General features: G+C 49.3%; 1 protein-coding gene across 3 annotated transcripts in view; it reads left to right on the top strand.

Moving 5' to 3' along the window:
* The window catches only part of ITGB1BP2 (integrin subunit beta 1 binding protein 2), a 28,134-nt gene extending 7,764 nt beyond the window's left edge, over nt 1–20,370 (top strand). Inside the window, exons 2-11 of one of the 3 annotated variants that reach the window (XM_045030443.1) lie at nt 1,861–1,910; nt 2,133–2,189; nt 6,022–6,170; nt 6,303–6,421; nt 6,711–6,769; nt 7,799–7,869; nt 8,326–8,428; nt 11,078–11,197; nt 13,560–13,622; nt 19,412–20,370. In XM_045030443.1, coding sequence (XP_044886378.1) covers nt 1,861–1,910; nt 2,133–2,189; nt 6,022–6,170; nt 6,303–6,421; nt 6,711–6,769; nt 7,799–7,869; nt 8,326–8,428; nt 11,078–11,197; nt 13,560–13,622; nt 19,412–19,666 — 1,046 coding nt within the window. In that variant the 3' untranslated portion in view covers nt 19,667–20,370. Of the gene's footprint in view, nt 1–1,860; nt 1,985–2,132; nt 2,190–6,021; nt 6,171–6,302; nt 6,422–6,710; nt 6,770–7,798; nt 7,870–8,325; nt 8,429–11,017; nt 11,198–13,559; nt 13,623–19,411 lie in introns of those variants that run through there. The other 2 variants (XM_045030441.1, XM_045030444.1) reach the window with 2 other exon arrangements.
* The last annotated feature ends 2,578 nt before the right edge of the window (nt 20,371–22,948 follow it).

The following is a 22,948-nucleotide window of genomic DNA, read 5'->3' as shown; positions in this document are numbered from 1 at the left end:
ATTGTTACCTGTGCAGATGAGCTGTGCGTGGTCACCTGTGCTGATGAGCTCTCCACGCTGGGGAAGCAGGAAATGAATTTCAAAAGTTCGCGGGGCTTTTCCTGTCTACCTGGCCAGTGCATCAGAATTCAGAATGCCGTCCAGAGCAGTCACAGTGGTGCACTGTGGGATACCACCCGGAGGCCAATACCGTCGATTTGCGGCCACACTAACCCTATTCCGATATGTTAATCCCGATATTAGCGCTACTCCTCTCGTCGGGGAGGAGTACAGAAACCGATTTAAAGAGCCATTAAAATCGATATAAGGTGCCTCCTAGTGTGGACGGGTGTGGCGTTAAATCGGTTTTACGCTCCTAAAACTGATTTAAACGCCTAGTGTAGACCAGGCCTTACACGCTGGAGACTGTTTGTGAGCAAGCCAGACTGGAGGCTACAGCAGCACGGCATGGTAAAGGGCACCCCAGGTTAGACACTGCTACTCGTTAGTCTGGATTGTACCTTGGTATGTCACAGTGGTGCAGCGAACTAGGGTTTGTGCACAGCTTGTTACACTTCAAGCACTGGGATAGCACTGGTGGCTGGAAACAGTCACAGAGAGGTTACAGCTTGTTGTTTTCTGTTTGCTTATTTCGAGTAAGGGAAATAGAAACAGTAAATCATAAAAATGAGCAGCAGCAACAGAACTTCAAAGCTAGAGCTGGCCAGATTGGAGAAAGAAGAGAGACAGAGAAAGTGAGCCAAAAAAAAGCAGGCATAAGGGCAGCGGCTGGAAGCCATGGAGCTGAATGAACAGGAAGCAGCAAGCCCTGGAAGGCTGTTTGTGAGTGGCCCAGGTGGGAGCTCCCACAGCAAGGCATCATAAAGCACCCAAGGTTACAGGGGAAGGGGTGACAAAGCTACTCATTAGTCTGGATTGTGCCCCAGGTATGTCACAGGGATGCTCTAGGGAGCAGGGCAGGAGCGCTGGCTGACCAATAGGGATTTGTGTCCTGAAGCGCTGATACTCTCTGTTTTGAGAGATGGGGTCTAAATTATCTATCACTCAAGAAAGAGATCTTGGCATCATTGTGGATAGTTCTCTGAAAACATCCACTCAATGTGCAGCAGCAGTTAAAAAATGCAAACAGAATGTTGGGAATCATCAAGAAAGGGATAGATAAGACAGAAAGTATCATATTGCCTCTATATAAATCCATGGTACGCCCATATCTTGAATACTGTGTGCAGATGTGGTTGCCCCATTTCAAAAAAGATATATTGGAAAAGGTTCAGAAAATGGTAACAAAAAATATTAGGGATATGGAATGGCTTCCGTATGAGAATAGATTAATAAGATTGGGACTTTTCAGCTTGGAAAAAAGACGACAAAGGGGGGATATGATAGAGGTCTGTAAAATCATGACTGGTGTGGAGAAAGTAAATAAGGAAATGTTATTTACTCCTTCTCATAACAGAAGAACTAGGGGCCACCAAATGACATTAAGAGGCAGCAGGTTTAAAACAAACAAAAGGAAGTGTTTTTTTCACATAGTGCACAGTCAACCTGTGGAACTCCTTGCCAGAGGATGTTGTGAAGGCCAAGACTATAACAGGGTTCAAAAAAGAACTAGATAAATTCATGGAGGATCGGTCCATCAATTGATATTAGCCAGCATGGGCAGGCATGGGGTCCCTAGCCTCTGTTTGCCAGAACCTGGGAATGGGTGACAAGGAGTGGATCACTTGATGATTACCTGTTCTGTTCATTCCCTCTGGGGCACCTGGCATTGGCCACTGTCGGAAGGCAGGATACTGGGCTAGATGGACCTTTGGTTTGACCCAGTTTGGTCACTCTTATGTTCTTGTTTTTGTCTCATAGATTCCTGTGTGTACCACCCAGGTGTTCCCATATTCCATGATGCCCTGAAGGTGAGTGCAGCGGTAGAGGGACAGCTCTTGTCATAAGTTCAGAACCAGATGCCAGAAACAGCTGTCTTCATGAGGTATGGATGACAGTCCATGTGTATGGGTGACAGTCCATCCAGGACAAAGGGAGATCCAGGATACAGGGAAGTGTGTGTTTGATGTGGGGATTGAGAGGTCAGTGCGGTTTTCCATACCTGACCATATACATCCTATTCTTGTGTCCAGGGCTGGTCTTGTTGCAAGAAACGAACCACAGACTTCTCAGAATTCCTCTCCATAAAGGTATGTAACCCACCCACCTCTACAGGCGCTCCAGTCTCCACCGCTCCCAGACGCCCTTCCCCCAAAACAAAATACCAGAATCCTCTGGCTGCCTGGCCCGTCTGTCCCTCAGGGGCAGTTCTAGGCACCAGCAAAGCAAGCAGGTGCTTGGGGCAGCCCATTTGCAGGGGCGGCAGCCAGCAGGGATCCAGCCTGGGAGCTGAGAACCAACAGGGGGCCTTGGGAGCTGTAGTTCCTTGGTTAGCTCCCTGCCTATAGAGCCAGCCCTGGAGCAGGGAAAGAACTACATTTCCCAGCATTCCTTTGGCCGCTATCAACAGGAAAGGGAGGGGGAGGGAGTATGGTAGCTGAAACCTCATGCTGCAAAAGCAGCAAGGTGTCTTGTGGCACCTTATAGACTAACAGACGTTTGGGAGCATGAGCTTTCGTGCTCCCAAACGTCTGTTAGTCTATAAGGTGCCACAAGACTCCTTGCTGCTTTTACAGATCCAGACTAACACGGCTACCCCTCTGATACTCATGCTGCAGCTTGCTGTGAATGGAGAGCTCACTGCTAGAGCGGGGTGGCACTGTGAATGGGGAACAAGTGTGGCCAAGGAGTAGAAGGCTTTGGCCCAGATATCCCCTTCAGAAGACATCCCCAGACTGGATTAGGGATACTGGTGTGACCTCACCTTGCAGCCCCCAAAGAAGGAATTGGGTGGACTAACTGGACGGTGCCCCTCTCTATCGGGAGCCTAGCAAGGGAGGTATGTGGACCCCACTAGGAGAATTTAAAATGAAAAGTAAGGGAGGGGAGGCTCTACTGGACCTGGGCAGCTTTAGATGCAGTACCAGGCACGTAGGAGGATTTCCACCTCTGAGCCATGGAAGCAGAAATTGACTTTTCCTTTCCAGATTTAGCTAATATTCAGAAAGGGAATCTAGCACCCGCCTTCCAGATTTGAACACCTCAAAATTCAGGAGTGCTCAGGCTCAATTTGGGCAGCTCTTATTTCATTTCTCCCAAATCAAATATACTGATCCACTGTAATTTGCTGTAGAAAAAGTAGGATAAAATTGAGCAAGAAATGCTTCCCAGTGGTTTTTAGGACAGGAATTGCTATTTTCAACAGCCATTGCCTTTTTTTATTATTATTAGTTTTATTTGTTTAAAAGGAAGACAGTGATATTGCATTGGCAAATGCCCCATAGAAACAAAGTGTGGAACAAAAGAATAATGAAGGCACCTCAACTTTTCCTCATTCATGGAGGACAGTCTTATAATATGCATCCAGATATCCTCCAATAACACAAGCTGAAAATTGTTCCACTTTACTGCAGTTCTGTAACCATATGGGAACCAATCCTGTCTGTTCTGTACACATCCAAAATTCCTGCTGAATGACCCGCCCTGGGAGCAAGTTACCAGTGACCCAGGGCTAGGGCGGAAGGAGTGGGCGGGGCGGGGGGGAGGGAGAGCCCAGGGCTGGGGCGGCAGGGGGTGTGTGGGTGGGGGAGCATTGGGGGGGGAAGGGGGAGCCCAGAGATGGGGCAGCACAGGGTGTGTGGGGGGGGAGAGCCCAGGGCTGGGACAGTAGGGGGTGCAGGTGTGGGAGGGGAGAGCCCAGGGCTGGGGCAGCAGGGGAGTGCATGGGGGAGCCCAGGGCTGGGGTGGGGGGGAGGCAAAAAATGTTTCGCTTGGGGTGGCAAAAAACCTAGTGCCGGCCCTGCTGTCCCTACTGTGTCCGTTTCCCTGGCCAGATCCCTATTCAAGGCTGGTCCATCCCTGGCCCATCCACTTCCCTGGCCAGATCCCTATTCCCGGCTGGTCTGTCCCTGTCCTGTTCACTTCCCTGGCCAGATCCTTATCCCTGCCTGGTCTGTCCCCACCCTGTCTGTTTCCCCATCTCTGCCCTGGCCAGTCTGTCCCTCTCCCGGCTGGTTCCCTGTCTCCATCCAGCCTGTCTCCCCCGCATCCAATTCCCTCTCCACCATCTGATCCATCCCAGTCCCACCCAGCTTCCCTGGTTCCCCTATTCTAGTGGGAATTTTTCTCAGCCTAATGATGTTACTCACCTGAGTCCTAGATACTGGTTGATGGGCATAGATCTGACTTTCTCTGCCTAGTCCTGCTTCTCAGTCTCTCACGGACTGCTCCTGGATGGCTTACCAGTCATATTTAATATGGCTGAAAAAAACCTACCTTCCTAAATTCTCTCTCCTTCCTCACTCACAACTCTTTTCTCTCACTCAAGCACTTAACTTGGGGGCTGTCTCTCATGCCTCCCATCACATCCAGGCCAAGCCCAAATTTTGCCATTTCTTCATTTGCAACGTATCAAAATCTCCCACCCGTCTCCATCCCAGTAGCTAACACTCCTGCTCAGGCCCTGGGATCTCCCGTGTTGACTATTGCAATGTCTGCCTTTCTGGCTAACTCTTATGCACATTGCCCTTCACCAGCAAAGGACTGGTACACAGGAAGAAGAGCCAGAGGCCTCTCTGTGATGCTCCCCAGAGGTACCCAGGGTTGTGAGGCACCTCACCACCACCTACCCTCATCATGAAGAAGTCTTGTTTGTGCCTGATGTGGATCAGAACCTTGAAACCACCAGCCTCTGGCAGCACACATAGAGCCTTCCAGGCCTCTTCAGGCCTGGGTCTCTCTGTTCAGGTAGCAATAGGGACACACCAACTGCCAGATCCTTGGAGTGTTCCCTGTAGTGTCTAGCCCCCTCCACTGAACACTCACAGGGCTCCCAGGCCTGCAGTTCCTAAGGAACCGTACTCCAGCTTGTAAGACTCAACTCAGGTTCAGCACTTTGCTTAACATCACAGCACTGAGATCTAGTTATAATGAAAACAAGAATGTGTTTGTTGTCAGAGAACCGAGATTCATGTGATAGTGAGAATACTGGGAAAATGGGTTACATACAAATCAAAATCATAACATGCTTTCTAGAGGCTAAAACAAGTTATCCTCTTGTTTAATATCTTATTTCACCCATCGTTCTCACCAGCATTTCAGCCAAGCCTGGCTGAGACCCCTCTTTCACAAAGCAAATTGACTGTCCATTTGCTGCCTCAGGGAAGGATGCTAGGGTGTCATTTTTTGTCCCCCAAATAGTCTAGAGAAAATCTTTGACGTGCACCTCAAGATGAGGTCTCTCTTCTCCCATCCCTCTTCCCTAGCTGTTTGCTTCTTCCTGTCACTTTTCTCTCACTTCACAGTGCTTCATTAGCATTCAGTTCAGACTAGGGAGAGGCGACCTGCTGTGACCCATACAGTATTTAATTTAGGTCTAAACAGCCAGACACTTCTTATCTGACAGAAACCGCTTTTTCTCCTTTGCTGGTGGTCAGCCCTAGACGCAGACGTTAAGTACATAATTGCCAGTGTATATACATAACTCCTTACACAGCATCTGTATGTGCCGTTTGTGATTATATTGATGACCAGTGTGACACTGGCTTTTCTTTGAGACCTCAGACGACATTCTTTGGTGACCTAGATAGACTGTATGTCCCAGACCCAGGAAATCCTTGTCACCCAGGCACCCCCTCTGTTCCCGTGGCCCATTGGCACTAAGAGGTTCCTGAACCACCCCCTCCTGCTGCACTGTAGTGCTAGGCTGTTGGGATGCTTTTGGCACAACTTCCAGGCAGTTAATGCAGCTGGGCACAGCGTGACGCTCTGCTCCCTTGGGCTGCTGAGGTTAGGGACTGTCCCCTGCACAGTGCCCCACACAATAGTGTGCTTAGTGTCCTGGCTTTGTGACCATGAACTACAAGCCCCTTGCATGGGGAGGTCAAAAGGAGTGTTAGGCTTGTCTCTGGTCCCTCCCCTTAGGGCTGCATGAAGGGGTGTCACAGCAATGAGAAGCCCCCCGAGCCCTTCCGGCCAGAGGATACCTCAGACAAGCTGAAGGCCAAGCCAAGCACAGAACCCATCGTCCAAAGCCCAAAATCAGCTGAGAAGATGCAGCGTGAAAGGCCAAGGTGAGTCAGGCACTGGCCATGTAGACGGCCCTGCCCCTGCTTCCCTCTCAAGATGGGGCAGGGAAGGTTAATCTGAGTGTTGGGGGAAACAATGCCGGTTTTTGTTATGTTGTGTGTGTTTTTTCTTTCCAGCTCTGATGAGCCAAGACAGCCACTGCTGATTAAAGTGTCCAGGTCTCTGGAGCAGACCCTGGAGAAGCTGAAGCTGGCCTCCAAAAACCAATGCCCAGAGGGAGGTTCCTTGTGCAGGGGTGAGAAGATGGGGGATGGGCCTGGCAGGGTGGTCTTGAGCTGTGCATTATGGGAAGCATGGAGGGTGCACAACTTAGAAGCAGGTATGTGTGTCGTGCAGAGGACTGCAGGCTGTGGCAGGCTGTGGGGTTGTATCCCAAGATGAAGCTGTGCACGGGGGGACTACGGACGGGTATTCTGGTGAAAAATAATGTGGCTCATGGTCCTGGCTGACGGGCATGTGAGTGAAACCCCTGGGTGAATGTCTAAGCCTGATAAAGAGCTCTGTGCTATGTGTGTTGATTACAGCAGAGGCCATTCCAGAGGTCAGGACTGGCACCACCTGTAAGAACTCAGGCTGTAAGGCGGTGAGTTGCACCCTTGGCTTTGTGTTCCAAATTCCAGGTCAGGGTGTCCCAGGCTCTGGGGAATCAGATCTCAGAGCGTAGCTCTGTGGACACATGCTCCCTTCCCTGCTGATTCTGGCTCAGTGCCCCGCACTGGCAGAGACCAGCTTTCTGGATTTGTTTGGGAACTGGGGGGAGAGGGTCTTCACGATCTCTCTAGTGCCCACCAAAAATAATAAGTGTCAGCACCTGGGACTTATGACAGGAACATCTAGCTACATTTTCTTCAGCCACAGTGAAGGTTTCGGGTGGAATCTGTTGGCCCCACAGCAAAGCTGGCATCTCCACTTTGTTCACCTAAATCCAACAGGCTTCCCAAAAAGCTCTTACTGCCAGGAGAGCAGGATCCTGGAATGGTCTGCATGGCAGACAGCAGTTCCATCACATCAGCATTGCACACTGATGGCTTGTGTAGGCGTGTAACCTTCCAACCCCAGAACCCTGGAGCAGGGGTGCTCAGCCCAGTGCAGCTGGGAAGCCTGTAACCATGGGGAGAAGGGAGGGATTCAAGGGGCTGGAAGGAGGGAGGGATCCAGAAGGAAGTAGATTGAAGGGTGTAGGGAGAGACTGAGAGGGCAGGGAGAAGGAGGGAGAGCACAGCACAGGGAGTGCCTGGCAGGAGCGGGAGGGGTAGCAAAACCAGCAGGGAGCAAACACACAATGTGGGGAAGCATGGAAATGGCAAAGAGGGAAAGGTGACGGGCGTGGGGACTGAGACCAGCCAGCTAATAATGAGTGTATGTCTCTGTCCCCATCCCCTTGGTATCTGAGCCTCCCACCCCATGCTGCATGTGTTTGAGGGGAGAACTCAGGAAAGGACAGTCAGTGAAGGGTCCTGAGGCTCCAGCCATGTCCTGCAGGACACAGCGGGGACCAGCTGCACTTTAAGCAAAGAAGAATTCTCCTCCCGCCTTCCCCTAAAGCTTCAGGTCAGGTTTCATTTTCAGCAGCATGCTGTGCTGATCATTGTCACTGCCTCTTCCCTGGCAGATCTACAAGGGGGCAGAGAATGAGACAGAGGCTTGTATTTTCCACCCCGGAATTCCTGTCTTCCATGAGGGGTAAGAAACATTGTTTGGAACCAGGAGACTTTTATCCCCATACTTGTGAAAACTGCCTACCCGCCTTGGACCCTGACTCCGCTCTTCAGTGGCAGACCAGTCAGCAGCACAGCAAGCTTTCCCACAAGGAGAGACGCTCACCCTGGGGGGCCCACTCAGTCTGCAGCTCCTCCAACCACACGGCCAGTTGTGTTGGTTATTTTTATCCTGTGGCCATGTGACACCCCAGCTCATGTCACACAGACAGGCTAGCAGATGGCCACATCTCTTAGCTCCAGTCTGAACAAACTCAGAGGGACCATCAGTCCCATATCCCCCATGCTCAGCATCTTGAGTGCCCCAGGTCTCCTTGCCTCCACCTAGCTCTACCCCTAAACCCCTAGAGCACCCACCTTCCTTGGACTCGTGTCCCTTTCTGGCATTCCTAGATTAATTTGTTTCTTGCTCTTTCCCCAGTATGAAGTACTGGAGTTGTTGTGGCATTAAAACTACAGACTTCAGTGCGTTTCTGGAGCAAGAGGGCTGCAGCACTGGGAAACACAGCTGGCTAAAGAAGGAGGTATGCCACTGCCACAAGGCTTAGAGCAGTGAGCAGACAGCAAAGGAATCCTGAACTGTCACTGCTGCTCACTCTGTGCGTGTAACTGTGGCATCTGCTCGTCACTGGGGCACAACAGACCAAATGAATTCTTAAAATATCACATGCAAAAAATATTATGGCTGAAACCATTGTAATTCTGAGGCCTTGAGTGTGTGCATTACCCGAGTCTCCTTTCCTAGAAACACAAATGCCTGCATTGGAGCATCAGGATGCTAGGCAAAGGGGCAGAGGAGCAGGATTTGGCTCTTCATGCCTAGTGCTGTTTACGCAAATAATCCCTCCTTGTAGGGAGAGTGGGACTGGGCCAGGACTGCTTTCTGTGTCCCTTCTTTAAAGGGCTAGTGCAGACCCAGGATGGAGAGAAATTAAAGTCCTCTCCATTTTAGTCTGTTTGCTGAATAATGCGTCACTTTGCCCAGTGGCAACGATTCCAACAATATTTATACAGCACAGGGCTTTGAAGAGGGAAACCACCGTACAGGTGTTGTTACGCTTTGTATGATGGCGTGGGATAAGCCATACTGCAGTGCCTGTGAAGATGGGGGCCGCATGACAGTCTGTGCGGGCCTTAGCTGCAGTTCTGGCATTTAGTGAATGCAGCCCTTTCGCCACATGCTGCCTTCACATGGGCTCGTGCATATCACTTTCTTGAGGGTTTTTTTAAACTGAGGATAAATTAAAATGTATTTGAATCTCTGATCCTTTTTCAAACTTTTCTTAAACTTTTCCCTCTTGTCTGAGACCAGGCCTGAGCATTTTATCTCAGAAGGCAGGTGTTTCAAACTGCTAGCGACAGATGCATAGAAAGAAATGCCATCTCAGCCAGGCCTAATGGAAATGAGCTTAAAAAGTCAGGGCATGGTAGCAAAACTAAATACACATGACACCGGCAGTGCAGAATATGAACAGTCTCCCCACGGGAGGCAAAGGGGCTAGGGAAGCTGCACCCAAAGTCTGAAGGCACTTCCCAGCTAACACAGAGTCTGCTCTTCCTGTCAGCAAGTGCAAAGGGGTCCCCAGGCCCACCTGGATTTTTCCCTTGAAGGTTTGCAGTTCAGGACTGACCAGACGCACCCCTGCTTAGCTGTTAAAAAAACCATGAGAGACAACAAAATCAGGTCAGCACAAGCCTGCCCTTTGAAATATCCTGCTATTACCTACATACACCCATCTGACTGCTACAGCGTAGTCATCTTCACTGGCACAACTGGTTATTACTCTGCCCATTTCTAAAGCAGGCAGCAACACAGAACTGGGTCATTCTTACAGAATTGTGTCTGGTGCAACTGGTATAACACGAGATACTGTACACAGCTCTCATTTCCCCTAACTGAATGCTGCTCTCCTTGCCTGGCTACTGCACAGCTTCCTGCAGATGGGGCAGGCTGAAAGTGCAGCCCTTGGTTTTAACACCTTAAAAACCACTGGTGGGTGACAAATACAAAAGTTAAGCAGGGTTAGTTAGCCAGAGCAGGGCACTGAGCCCAGCCACCCTGAGTGCCAAGGCCCTGCTGCTTAGATGGGCTGGTGGGTAAGTATAAGCAGCAGTGGGCTAGGGAGGAAGGTCTCTTGGCCCAAGCGTCCGCTCCCCTCCCCTCTCTGGAGATTAATGTCCCCTGTGACTAGGAGAGAGAGATCAGCTAGCCCAGTGTCTACACTGTCAAGTGCCCAAAGCCTTTGCCTGGCTTTCAAAGGGAAAGTCCGAGCAGGAAACGTTTCTCTGGCTGTAACAGTTTGGGTGTGGAAGGCTCTGATTGAGGTACAGAACAGGTTAAGAGGGACATTTAAAACAGTTGAATTGGACGTAGCATTTATGGGCCGGTTCATCTTCAAACCTTTCCTAGACAGGCAGCCTCACACTGACCCGGACTTTGTGCGTGAGGATGACACAGGCAGCTGAACTTCTGAATGCAGGAAAAGCCTCTCAAAATATTCCTAGCACCAAACATTTCTGTATTAGATACTTGCCAGTGCCAATGTCAGTCTGAGTTGAATTACACTTGCTCCCTCAGATGGCTTTGTTCAGAAGTGTTGCCCCCAAAGCATTCCAGCTCTGGGGTGATGAGTGCCAGTATAAGGTCAGAGAGAGGAGAGAGAGAATTCTTCAACCAAGCTCACGGCTGGAAACAGAGGTTTAGTTTTAGAGGAAGGACCAGCACTGATTGGAAGACTGAATTGCTACCTGGGAGCCAGGCCTGTCTGATTCCCTGGGGAATCACTGTGGGGCTTAGGAAAACCTGGTGAGGATCTTGCTTTGGAACAGGGAGGAGGATGGATATTAAAAGTGATGTAATTGCTTTGGTGACCTTGCCTCCTGCACACAATGGTGAGACCGTCTTTAGTCTCATTGGGCTGCAGACTGGGTTGGAAATGGCTTTAGTCTAAATGTAAAGAACCCAGTGTTACATTTGACGTGCTGGGCCAGCTTGGCCTCTAGCGCTGTGCTGGGACTCTAGCCTTTAGTTAACATATCAGCCAGGAGGAACGGTGCAGGGCTCCTTGGCTAAATCTCTTTTTTTTCTTTTTTTTTTTTCTGCAATGGGGGAGGAGATACAGGCTCATGTATGCTGGAGGCTGGCCTCAGTAACAGGCTCCTTTCCTCACCAGGATACGAAGTTGGTGTCTTGTCGACAAGACTGGCATCAAACCAGCAGCCAAGTGGTGGTGACAATTTATGCCAAGAATCCTCTGCCAGCACTCAGCTCTGTGACAGCCAGTCGCACTGTGGTAGGTGGGGTCCAGGGCTAACAGACCTAGAAATGCAAAATGCTGTCCTGCTGCGTGCTAGTCTTTGAGGCCCGTGCAGGCTGTCCAAGCCAGCCAGTGCCCTTTGTATGCCTGCTGATGTTCTCCAGAACAGTCGCTTAAACACCCCACTTCTAATATAGACTCTTAGACAATTCCCCTTGGCTCTGTCCATCTCTATCTGCTGCAGGGAGTTGCCACCTGTCTCTGTTGTTGTGGGATAACCCGATATGAATAGGACTACCCTGCTTCCTGCTGAAGGGGTGAGACATCATCTCAGGCTGACAGTGTTCTATCTGCCTTAGAGATACTGTCGCTCAGAATATTGCTGCCCTGACTGAGGAGTGGCTGGGCAGCAGAGGGTTGCCTTTGTTAATTTCTGTGGTGTAGGTTCCCTGGACTGTCCTTTATGGAGCTGCAGCCATAGGGAGCAGTTTTGTCACTGACTCTCACTGTGCGAATGAAGCTATGTAGAGAGTAGATAAGGTGTGTTAAGAATGTCCAACCTGGGTCAGACCAGTGGTCCCTCTAGCCCAGAATCCTGTTCAACAGTGGCCAGTGCCAGGTGCTTCAGAGGGAATGAACAGAACAGGGCAGTTATGGGTGATCCATCCCCTGTCATCCAGTCCCAGCTCCTGGCAAAGAGAGGCCTGTACTCGCAGTTGTTCAGGGTCACAAAAGTCCAGCTCACCCTCTTACATTAAATTGTTTACCAAAGTTAGCAAAAGTTGGAGACAAATAGACTGGTACAAACTGGACTGTTTGCATCAAACACAATCTGTGCTGAGGGCTCCAGGTAAAGTCATGGGTTGGTATGATGGGTTAAAAGAGTCTAGAAAAGGGAAGAAATGCTTATAATTAAAAATTTTCAAAATATGTTTTGATTGGTTAATGTTAATAGGATGAGGTTGCCCCCCCCCCTTCTTGAATATTGTTTATCGGGGGGAAGAGGAGAGGGGTCATTGAACTGGGAACAGGGTGGACCCGAAAGACACCTGGAGCAAGAGTGAGGTGCCTTTTATTTGATATATTTTTAGATCTATAACTAAACTCTGGCAATATTTACTGAGTAGGGTCCTGGAATCTAAGTAGTTCTGCGGCTCCTCCTTGCACAGACTAGGATTGGTTCCCTAGCCTGACAGCACAGTAGTTTGCATATCGCAACCTGCACTGAGCTCCTGGATGGAGTTTGGATTGTTTTTTGCTAGTGGCACTGGGAAATCTCTCTCTCCCGTTAAGTCCAGAAATAATAATGAGATAACGTGGAGCCTGTTTTGACCCTCAGCCTCTTTTGGTCCATTTAATGTAACCCTACAGCAACACGCTCAGTGCACCCCATCTGCGGCCTTCTCCTTTTGCACTGAGAGTTTAGTGGCTTCTGTCCCACGTGGCCATATTCTTTCCTCTGCATCACTGTGTCCTGAAACTCTTCTAGCCTCTCAGCTAGTTTCCACATGAGCAATACTGTTTTGTAAGTCCTCTGTTAGTAGTGGGGAGTCTGTTAGTGAAGCTGAAGGGTTAACCCTGACCACCCTGAATCAGCACAAAAATCTGGCATCTTGGGGATTAGTGACTGTGCCTTGGCATCTCTAAAATCTCCTGAAGGCTTCAAATCTCACTTACTTTAGATTTTGGCTGGTGGGAAAGGTGGAGGGAGCAAAGTTAATTTGCAGTTCTTAGGTGTGGCAAGGAAAGAAATTCTTCATTTAACTGCCACATCAGCTCTAATTATGGTCTTGGCTTTGGATGGTTTGTTAATTCAGTATTATTACAATTCCTCCACAAAGGTCTTTGATAACTTTGAGTTAAGAGCATTAGGCTCCATATCCCACTGCTGCAATCTGTAAATAACAAAACAATAACCAATTACATAATTCAGCATCTGTCTAATTATGGTTCCCCTTCTCAGCCTCACCTCCTTCTGCAGAACACACAAATGGGGGTTAGATGCTGCAGGGCCTGGGAGCTGAGGATGAGGAGTTTGACTTTGACCATAAAGCTTCAGGGCAGGCAGGAGATGGATTATCAGATCATTACTACAGAAGCCTGAAATGGGTGGGTGGGGGCTGTTGTGTGGGGACACAAACACCGCAGTATCAGGCTGCTTAGTCTCAGTACTTAGTCCTGCCTCAGTGCAGGGGAATGGACTAGATGATCTATTGAGGTCCCTTCCAGTCTACATTTCTATGATTCTGTGCAGCTACACTATCCCAAAAGGCAGGTCCTAGAGGTGACACCTTTCTCTTGCTGTGTGGCTTTGATGCTCACTCACTCACCGGCTCTGCAGAGTTGGTCCCTCTGTACTTGCTAAGAGACTTTTTCTTTCTTTCTTTCTTTCTTTCAGATTGATGTCCATATCATGTTCGAAGGTGACAAGGTTTTCCAGGCAAAGCTGGATCTCTGGGGTGTAAGATTTCTTTTTATCTTGGTTCCCTTATTCCAGCAAGCTGTGGATGGAAAGGGACTGGAAGCTGGGCTTAGGTGCCAAGATATAAATTAACAGATTCCAAGGCCAGAAGGGACCGTTGTGATCATCTAGTTCAGTGGTTCTCAAACTTTTGTACTGGTGACCCCTTTCAAATAGCAAGCCACTGAGTGCGGCCCCCCTTATAAACTAAACACTTTTTAATATATTTAACACCATTATAAATTCTGGAGGTGAAGAGGGGTTTAGGGTGGAGGCTGGAAGCTCACAAGCCCCCATGTAATAACCTCGTGACTCCCTGAGGGGTCCTGACTTCCAGTTTGAGAACTCCTGATCTAGTTGGACCTCCTGTGTAACACAGGCCATAGAACTACCACAAGATAATTCCTAGAGCAGAGCTTTTAGAAAAACATCCAATCTTGATTTAAACGTAGCCTGTGATGGAGAAGCTACCATGATCCTTGCCATGACTCCATGCATCTGAAGAAGTGGGTTTTTTACCCACGAAAGCTTATGCCCAAATAAATCTGTTAGTCTTTAAGGTGCCACCAGACTCCTTGTTGTTCTCATGATCCTTGGTAAATTGTTCCAACTGTTAATTGCCTTCACTGTTAAAAATTCACACCTTACTTGCCGTCTGAATGAGTCTTGCTTCAACTTGCAGCCATGGGAGCCTGTCAGACCTTTCTCTGCTGGACTGACAAGCCCATTAACAAATATTTGTTTCCCATGTGGATGCTTATGTAACTCACGCACCTCCTGGACGTGGTGTTCTGTCCTGTCTAGTGGCCTCAAGACCACTTAGAGCAGGGGTCCCCAATGTGGTGCCCGCAGGTACCATGGCACCCGCTGGGGCATCTAAGTGCATCCATGTACTGATTGGCGGATGAACATCCACTGAAATGCCGCCAAATTTCGGCAGCATTTCGGTGGCGACGCCTCTGGATGACACCGCTTGTCGGTGGCATTTCAGCGGATGCTCGTTCGCCGCCACAGTCCTCCATGCCTCGTTGAAAAAGGTTGGGGACCACTGACTGAGAGAGAGGTGAAAGGAGTCTGCTCCGCAGCCTTAGCTGAGACAGTTGGCTTTTGGCTCATACACTAAGCTCCAGAGGTCTCAGGTTTAATCCCGCCTGCTGCCGACTGGGGTCTGTTACACTTACAGATCATGATCAAGTTGCCCCTTAACCTTTTCTTTAAGCTAAAGAAGCTGAGCTCACTATCAGGCATGTTTTCTAATCCTTTAATGATTCTCATGGCACCTCTGATTTAGCAGCATTCTTGAACTGTGGACACCTGTACTGGATACAGAGTTGGTCAGTGCTCTTGGGGAAGCATCGCCAAGTACAAATGTGAACTCTCCAGAGCCTCTAGTGCTGGCATCCCAGAATCTTACCCTGGACCTTCTCATAAGGCAAGGGGACATCATGTTGTCAAGGTTTGAGCCTCTCCAGCATACCCCCTTGTGGCCTTGCCAGTGCACTGTGCGCCCCCGTCAGGTACTCTCAGTCAATTACCAGACATAAGCTGGCTCCAGAACATGCACCCACTTCCTGGGGCCAGCCTTATTCAGTTGTTTATAGAGGTAACTTGCTATGTTAGTTGCCCCAGGTCACTCTGCTCTGTGTCCCTATAAGAGTCCTGGTCAGGTCTTTGTCCCAGATCAGGAGACACCTCTCACCCCATTCACCTTCCTGGAGCTGGGTTGTACTTCAGACAGTCCCTGTCTCTCCTTCTGGCAGAAGCCCAGTTCTCTGCCTTGGGCTAGGCTGTAATTTAGCCAGCTCCAGGGCCTTAGCCAACTTCTCCCTCAAGTGGCCACTTTCGCCTCGTGCTCCTTGCAGGTCTGCAGCCAGCTGCCACCAGCCAGCTTTATTACTCCTCTGGAACAGCAACTCCAGAGCAACCTTGCTGGGCACCTTGCCTCTTGCTGCAGGGACCCCACAGGAGTTAGCAGCATGCTTTGGTGGCTTCTCTCCAGGAACCCTTATTTAGCCATTCCAGTAACTCACCCCATTTCTGTCCTCTGATGGGCCTTCATAGCTCCAGGTTTAACTCCGACCAACCAGACTGGCTTCACGGGCCCCTGATGCTCTGAAACTAGGGACCTAGACCAGCTCTGCTTATTGGGGTCAGCTGCCTTGTGGCACACTTGTTCCTGGGCCATAGCGGTGCCCAAGAGCTGAGCCCAGTTCCATCCAGCTTGAGCCCATCTCTCCTGGAGCCAGAAGAGACCCTGTTCCATTCAGATTTTGATATTTAATTTTCTTTTCATTTGTAGCTGGAGGGATATGGGCAGCTGCAAGTGCTGTGCTAGCTGAGGCAGTCTGAGTTTCCTGGAAGAGGTTTCTCAGCTGCCATTTTGTAGAGCTCCAGGAAATCCATTGGACTTTTATTGCTATGATTTATAAAGTGTTTAGAAGTGTGCTGGGTGGCTCACGGAAACAAGAAAAGAGCAAGGCCATGCCCAAAAAGATCCTATATGCCAATTTAAAAAAAAGAATGTTAAGATTCCAAAGTCAAGCACTTAAAAGTTATGAAATGCTTGAATAAAGGGTGCTTGTGCAACCTTATCTCAGCCCTCTTGGGTGCACACATTATGAAACCATCTTAATTACGCAATCACATACTGGTTTTTTCCACAGGGTTCCTGCCTCATTCGGTGCACAAAAGGATGGCCGGTGTTCATTCAACAGTTTTTCTCCACATTGTCTAATGTGTGACCCCAGGCCTTTTTTACAGCACACTATTCAAACTCTGCTCCAAATAAAATTTAATTTTCTCATAGGCTTTTCTATGGCACTCATTGTACTATCCACCCAGCTCCGATTCATCCCAGGAGCACCTATTTTCCATCAAAGCATGTTCAGTGGCATCAAATATGCTATACTCATGGCATCCCACATCAGCCCTTCCAACAATGGGATCAATTTCCCTGGGATCAATGTCTGGCTAAGTGGCCTATAGTTATTCAAGTCATCTTATTTATGCTTTTTAAATATTGGCACAATATTAGCATTTTCCCAGTCTTGGAACATTGGGAAAGTTTCAGAAATCAACATTAATGATGCCGAGAGCTCCTAGGCTATATTGTTTAATAGTCCTGAGTTTAAGTTATCTGGTCCTGTTGGCTTTAAAGAGTTTAACTTTAATTGACTAGCTGCATCCTCTGCACTGAATGTCATGGGTCATGTGGAAAAAATACTAGTGATCATGTAATTAGAGACTGTATCATGGAGCATCCCCACAAAGGGGCCAAATTAAGGGTGCACTGGCAGCCTTATTTCTAGCATTTCCTAACTTTGGAATGCTTGACTTTGTAATCTTAGCATTCTGCTAACACCGTTTTTGTGCCCGATTTGCTAGAGGGCCATACACTTTGTAGTATCTGTAGGCTGAGCATGAACACAATGTTCACAACAGGAGTTCCCTGCATTCCTCCATTCCCTACAACAGGCTCCCTGTGGGCCACCCTCCCATCCCCCAGTGTTTCAGGGACTCACAGCAATGCTTTCCCCCCATCATGTCTGGGCCTTTGTGTCTCCCATTCTCCCCTTCACCACATGCCAAGGATTCTGTCTCCCGTCTTTTGCTCCAGTCCCCCCCATGTCAGGAACTCTTTGTATCCCCCAGCTTTCCTTTCCCCCATACTATGGTCTCCCATTCTCCCCCCCATGCCAAGGACTCTGGGTGCCCCCCTTACCTGTCCTGCAAGGGATTCAGTGTGTCCCCTTGCCAGGGTACCCTCTTCTTCCCTTCCACCCCTCATTGCTTTTCTCCTGTCTGAGAAAGAAATCATTAAGGCTGTTTCTATTTTAAACCTGTGTTGGGTCGGTGGGCAGAGCAGAAATGGGGAGGGTATTTTACTGGAGAAGGGGTTAATGGCTGCCAGCAACAAGGTCTGTGATCTGGAGACAACTACATGTTGGGTTGAAGCTGATGCTTTACTACCCATATGCATGGGTCTCCATGTCCCCCTTCTGGCTCCTTGCTCAGCCAGTCCCATTCCCCCCCACAATCCAGGCTCCTCATCTGATCTCAGTATCCACATACACACACACTCCCTGGCCCGGTCTCCTTCCCCAGACAGTTCCAGTATCCCCTCCCATTCCTCATCCAATCTATTGCCTGCCCCTCCATCCCCCACTGGCTCCCACTCTCCTGGCCCAGCCACTCCCAGTCTCACCCCTCCCAGCTCATAGTCCAAGGTGCCTTGGCCCACTCTACTCTCTCCTCCTTCAGTCTGACGACCCTACCTTCAGGCCTTCTCTTGTCCCCTCCACGTTTGAGTCTGTCTGATTTCTCCTTCACTGCCTGGCATTGCGAGCACGAGAGAGAGAGAACATCTTCATGCTCTCAGTGCTCATACCGAGCCCCAGAGCAGCCCACAACAGCAGGGAGTAGCAATTGCAGGGAACGTCCTGCTCGGTCCCTGCCGTGTGGGACTGAACCAGCCTCAGTGCAGTTAATTTTCAGTGAATTTAACTGCCAAACGCTAGCAAGTCTCTGCTGAGCACCTGCAGACTGAGATGCTTTCAAAGACACAGACATTGACCAAATGTGGGCATGTTTCCTAGGAACTGCAAAAGGCACGTCCTCACACCAGGGTAACCCCTCTGCCCTGCTCCGTCCGTCCCTGCAGACTGCAGAGACGTGTTTGCACTTCTCAACCAAAGAACTGTATGAATGTTTTTAACCTGGGCAAAACAACGTATATTTTCCCATAGCTCATTCTAAGAACATTTTTTGCTGAAACTTTAAACAACCAGATAAACATCAAGCCTGATGCAGACACTTGGCAGAGAACATTTCAGCCCAAATGGTTACAATTTGGCAAATACAATACAATTTGGTTATATACAGCTGAAAACAGGGTCTTATGCTGGAGAGTGTTGGCCAATCTTATGTATAGCCAGCATGCCCAGTTCTACCTGTAATTCAGACAGTGAATAACAAGTAAAAGGCCAGAAACTGGCTGAGTGTGACAGCGGGGCCTGTAGCTACACCATTTACACGTCTCTTGGTGTGCTGTAACATGTTTTGTTTATCTCTTCTCTGTGCAATCATACAGCATCCTTGGGTCACCCCGTCTCCTCCTGCATCGGGCAGCAGAGTGCCCACATGCCCACTAACCTGCCATGCATTTCAGCCAGGGTGCGATTTTGCTCATAATTCACAGCTTCCTTCTGTACTCTTGCAATCAGTAAGTAACTAATCCTTGGGCAGGTCTGTCATTCCTCCTCTTGTGCAGTGAGAGACACTGAGGCACAGGGCAGTGACATGACTAAACCAAGGTCACATGGTAAGTCTAGTACTGCCAGGATTAGACTCGGGGCCTCTGACTCCCAGCTCTTGGCTCAATCCTAATATGTAGCCGAAACATTCTCTTTGGTAACCTCTTGCGCCTCCTGCCCCACTAGCTCCTGAGTATCTAGGTCAGGGGTGGGGAAACTTTTTGGCCTGAGGGCCACATCTGGGTGTGGAAATTGTATGGCGGGCCATGAATGCTCACGAAATTGGGGGTGGGGATGTGATCAGCCCCCCTACAATGGAGCATCAGAAAATCCTTGAGGAATCATGGTGTTAGTGTCCCAGGTACTGAACTCCATGCAAACGCTTTGGTTTTCATTCTGCTCTGCCTCGTCTTTACACTGCCTTCTTGCTTCTCTAGGAAAGCACCATGGGCAAAAATAATGGCTAATACTAAATGTCTGGCCAGAGAGTGTGTCTGATGAACCCTTACTGTGACATGCCTGCCCCATTCTCTCTAGGTCATTGATGTACAGAAGAGCTTTGTAAACATGGTGCCCACAAAGGTGGAAATCACCCTGCGAAAGGCTAGCCCCATGACCTGGGCCAAACTGGAGCATCTCCAGAGCAGCTCTCAGCCCAGACAAGACCAGACCGAGAAAGATCCTGTGGATGATGAGGACCCCGAAGGAGTGCAATGGGAGGAGTCAGATGACAGCTTGAGCTGGTCAGAGGAGGCAGATGAGGAGCGGGAGGAAGGAGCAGTAAGCAAATGACATTCATGTAGTGTCTTCAAAACAGAGATTGAAGCCTCTTTCTTTCAAAGACAAGCATGTGGGACCCCAGAACCATCTCCAGGTGAGCAGATTGAATTCCTTGGAGACTGAGAGCCAGCTCTGGATTTAAAGCTGCTAGAGACACTGCCTCCCAAGTGTAAAGCGTTCAGCTCACCTATGTCTCTCTGGCAGTGTCTATACTGGGATATTTCTTGTACACTTGGGAAGAAGTTAAAGAGCAGCTACTAAAGTTTGACATTTTTAAATCAGCATTCAGGTGTTTTAAAAGAGCTGGCTGAGGAGCTCACTAGACCGTTAATGTTAATTTTCATTAAGTCTTGAAAAATCCCAGAAGTTCTAAAACACTGGAAGAAAGCTAATGTGACAGTATTCAAGAGGGTAAACCATATAACCTGGGTAATTATGGGCCTGCCAGTATGACATTGATCCCAGGAAAGATAAAGAAGCAGCTGATATGGGACTTTAATTCTCTTACTCTCCTTTAATTTTTTTTTATTAATAATGCCAATCAACATGGGTTTATGGAAAATAGATCCTGTCAAAACTGATTTGGTATCTTTCCTGAATGAGATTACAAGTTTTGTTGATAAAGGTAATAGTGTACCACATAACATTTTGATTTAAAAAAATTGGAATGATATTAAGATGGCACACATTAAGCAGATTAAAAGCTAGCTAACTGATAGGTCTCAACATCTAATTGTAAATGGGGAATCATCATTGAACAGGTGTGTTTCTAGTGGGGTCGTGCAAATATCAGTGTTTGGCCCTACACAATTTAATATCTTTATTAATGGCATGGCAGAAAACATAAAACCATTATTGATAAAGTTTGTAGATGACCCAAAAATTGGGGATGGTGGTCAATAATGAAAAGGAGAGGTCACTGATACAGAGTAATTTGCATTGCTTGGTAAACTGGGTGCAAGCAAACAATATATATTTTAATATTCATAGATTCCATGTTGTAGCAAGGTGAGACTCACCAGTGTGGCGCCTCCTGCTGGTTGTCCTGGGAATTAGCTCTTCCAGCCCAGAGCACCCTCTGCAGGCAGTGTCTCACCTGCCACTGGCCCCCAGGTCCCTCCCGGACCCCAGTGCCCTTTACCCTGGAGTTCTGCCCCAGCAGTGCCCCCTTGCTCTGGGTCTTCCCTCCCTGGGGAACCCCCAACCCTCTAAACCTACCTTGCCTCAGTGGCTACTGCCAGTCATCATCTAGCCCCCACCCCCTGGGGCCAACTGCAGCCTGTAAACCACTCCTTGTCTGCAAGGGGGTTAGGACCTGCTGCCTTTGCCTATCTCTGGGCTACCCCTCTGTAGCTCCAGTACTTATTTGGCCCTTTTAGCAAGGCCTGCAGCCTGGGGTTTTTCCTGGATGGAGCTCCACAGCTCCCTCTGCCCTTCCCCAGCACTGCTCCACCTCAGGTACCCTTCTCAACTCCAAGGCAGCCAGGCCCTTCTCTCTCAAGAAGTTGGAGAGAGTATGGGTGTTAGCTTCTGGCCCACAGCCCTCTTATAAGGGCCAGCTGGGCCCTTATTAAGCTGGCCACAGCTGTGGCTGCTTTCCCACCTGCAGCCCTCTCCAGGGCTGCTTTAACCCCTTCAGGGCTGGAGCGGGGTGACCATCCTGAAGGGACCATTGTGATAATCTTCTAGTCTGACCTCCTGTATAACACAGCCCATGGAACTGCCCCAAAGTAATTCTGAGAGCAGAGCTTTCAGAAGAACATCCAACATGGCTAAATGTAAATGTGTAGAGCTAGGAACAAAGAGTCTAGACGGTACTGGCACAATGGGGGCTCTATCATGGGAAGCACTGACTCTAAGAAAGATTAGTGGGGAGTGGGGTCATGGTGGCTAATCTGCTGGCTATGAGCTCCCAGTGCAACGCTGTAGCCAAAAGGGTTAATGTGAATCTTGGATGCATAAATAGGGGAATCTCAAGTACGAGCAGAGAGGTTATTTTACCAGGTATTTGGCACTGGTCTCAGGGGCGGCTCTAGGTATTTTGCCGCCCCAAGCACGGCAGGCAGGTTGCCTTCGGCGGCTTGCCTGCGGGAGGTCCTCGGTCCCGCGGATTTGGCGGCACGCCTGCGGGAGGTCCGCCGAAGCCACAGGACCAGCGGACCCTCCATAGGCATGCGACCGAAGGCAACCTGCCTGCCACCCTCGCGGCGACCGGCAGAGCGCCCCCCGTGGCTTGCCGCCCCAGGCACGCGCTTGGCATGCTAGTGCCTGGAGCCGCCCCTGACTGGTCTGACCATTACTGGAATACTGCGTCCAAGGCTAGTGTCCACCAGTGGTGGGATGTGACTTTTTTGACAGGAGAGGCACAAATCACAACATGGATGTATCTATGACTACAAGTTATATGGTAAGTGGCAGCAACTCCTCCTTCTCCATGTTGAATGGGACCCAATCTAGTGGTGGCCTCTGGCCATGCCTGCTGGATTGGCCCTCACACCCGAGTTAGGTGGGTGAACACCTAGTTTCTGCAGGTTCATGGATCGCTCTGGCATTTAGGTGGGAGGCAGGTGACTGGACACCCAGAATGAGACAGCAGTGCACATGCCCAGAGGCAGAAACTTAGGTACTTAAGGAACTTTTACCCTGACAATGTAGGTGCTGAGTGAGTTTAGACACCTACAGGGATTGGTGGCAATTGTGTGGGTTGCAGTGGAGCCTAAACCCCAAACTTAAGGGTCTAAACACCTTTGTGAATCTGGGCCCAAGAGCTTTGCTGTTACTAAGGTCTGTGGAGATTCCCACAATGGTTTGGTTCCCATGCTTGCAGAGCTCCCTGCCCACAAAAGAGTAGCCTGTACTAGTCAAACACCTGATCCCCCATCCCTTCAGAGCAAGAGACGGCATCCCCCATCCCTCACACAGGAACAGTGATACTTGGGAAAAAAACCAGCTCTCCTCAAAACGAACACCCAGAGACACGACAAAGAGTGATATCAAAAAAGAGGTGGCTGGTGAGACCTGCCTTGCCCTCTCAACCTGGAGAGTGTGTCACCAGTGGGAACAGCAACACAGAAAGCCCCAAGAAACAGGCCAGAAGCTGACACAAAGGGCACCATAAAGCTGCATTAGAGGGATACATGAAGCGTGAGCTAACTCTGGATGGGCCCCAGGAAATCAGTGAGGGCTGCAGCCCTGCAACACTCATCTGAAGAGCAGATGACTAACGGGAGCTCTGGGCACAGCTAAAGCAAGTCACACATAGGCAAGAAAGGTTAGGGTTAGGATTAGGGTCCT

The sequence above is a fragment of the Mauremys mutica genome, chromosome 9, assembly GCF_020497125.1.
Source record: "Mauremys mutica isolate MM-2020 ecotype Southern chromosome 9, ASM2049712v1, whole genome shotgun sequence".
Classification (NCBI taxonomy): domain Eukaryota; kingdom Metazoa; phylum Chordata; order Testudines; family Geoemydidae; genus Mauremys; species Mauremys mutica.
The sequence above is the reverse complement of the archived record's forward strand: the minus strand, read 5'-3'. Positions and strand labels throughout refer to the sequence as shown.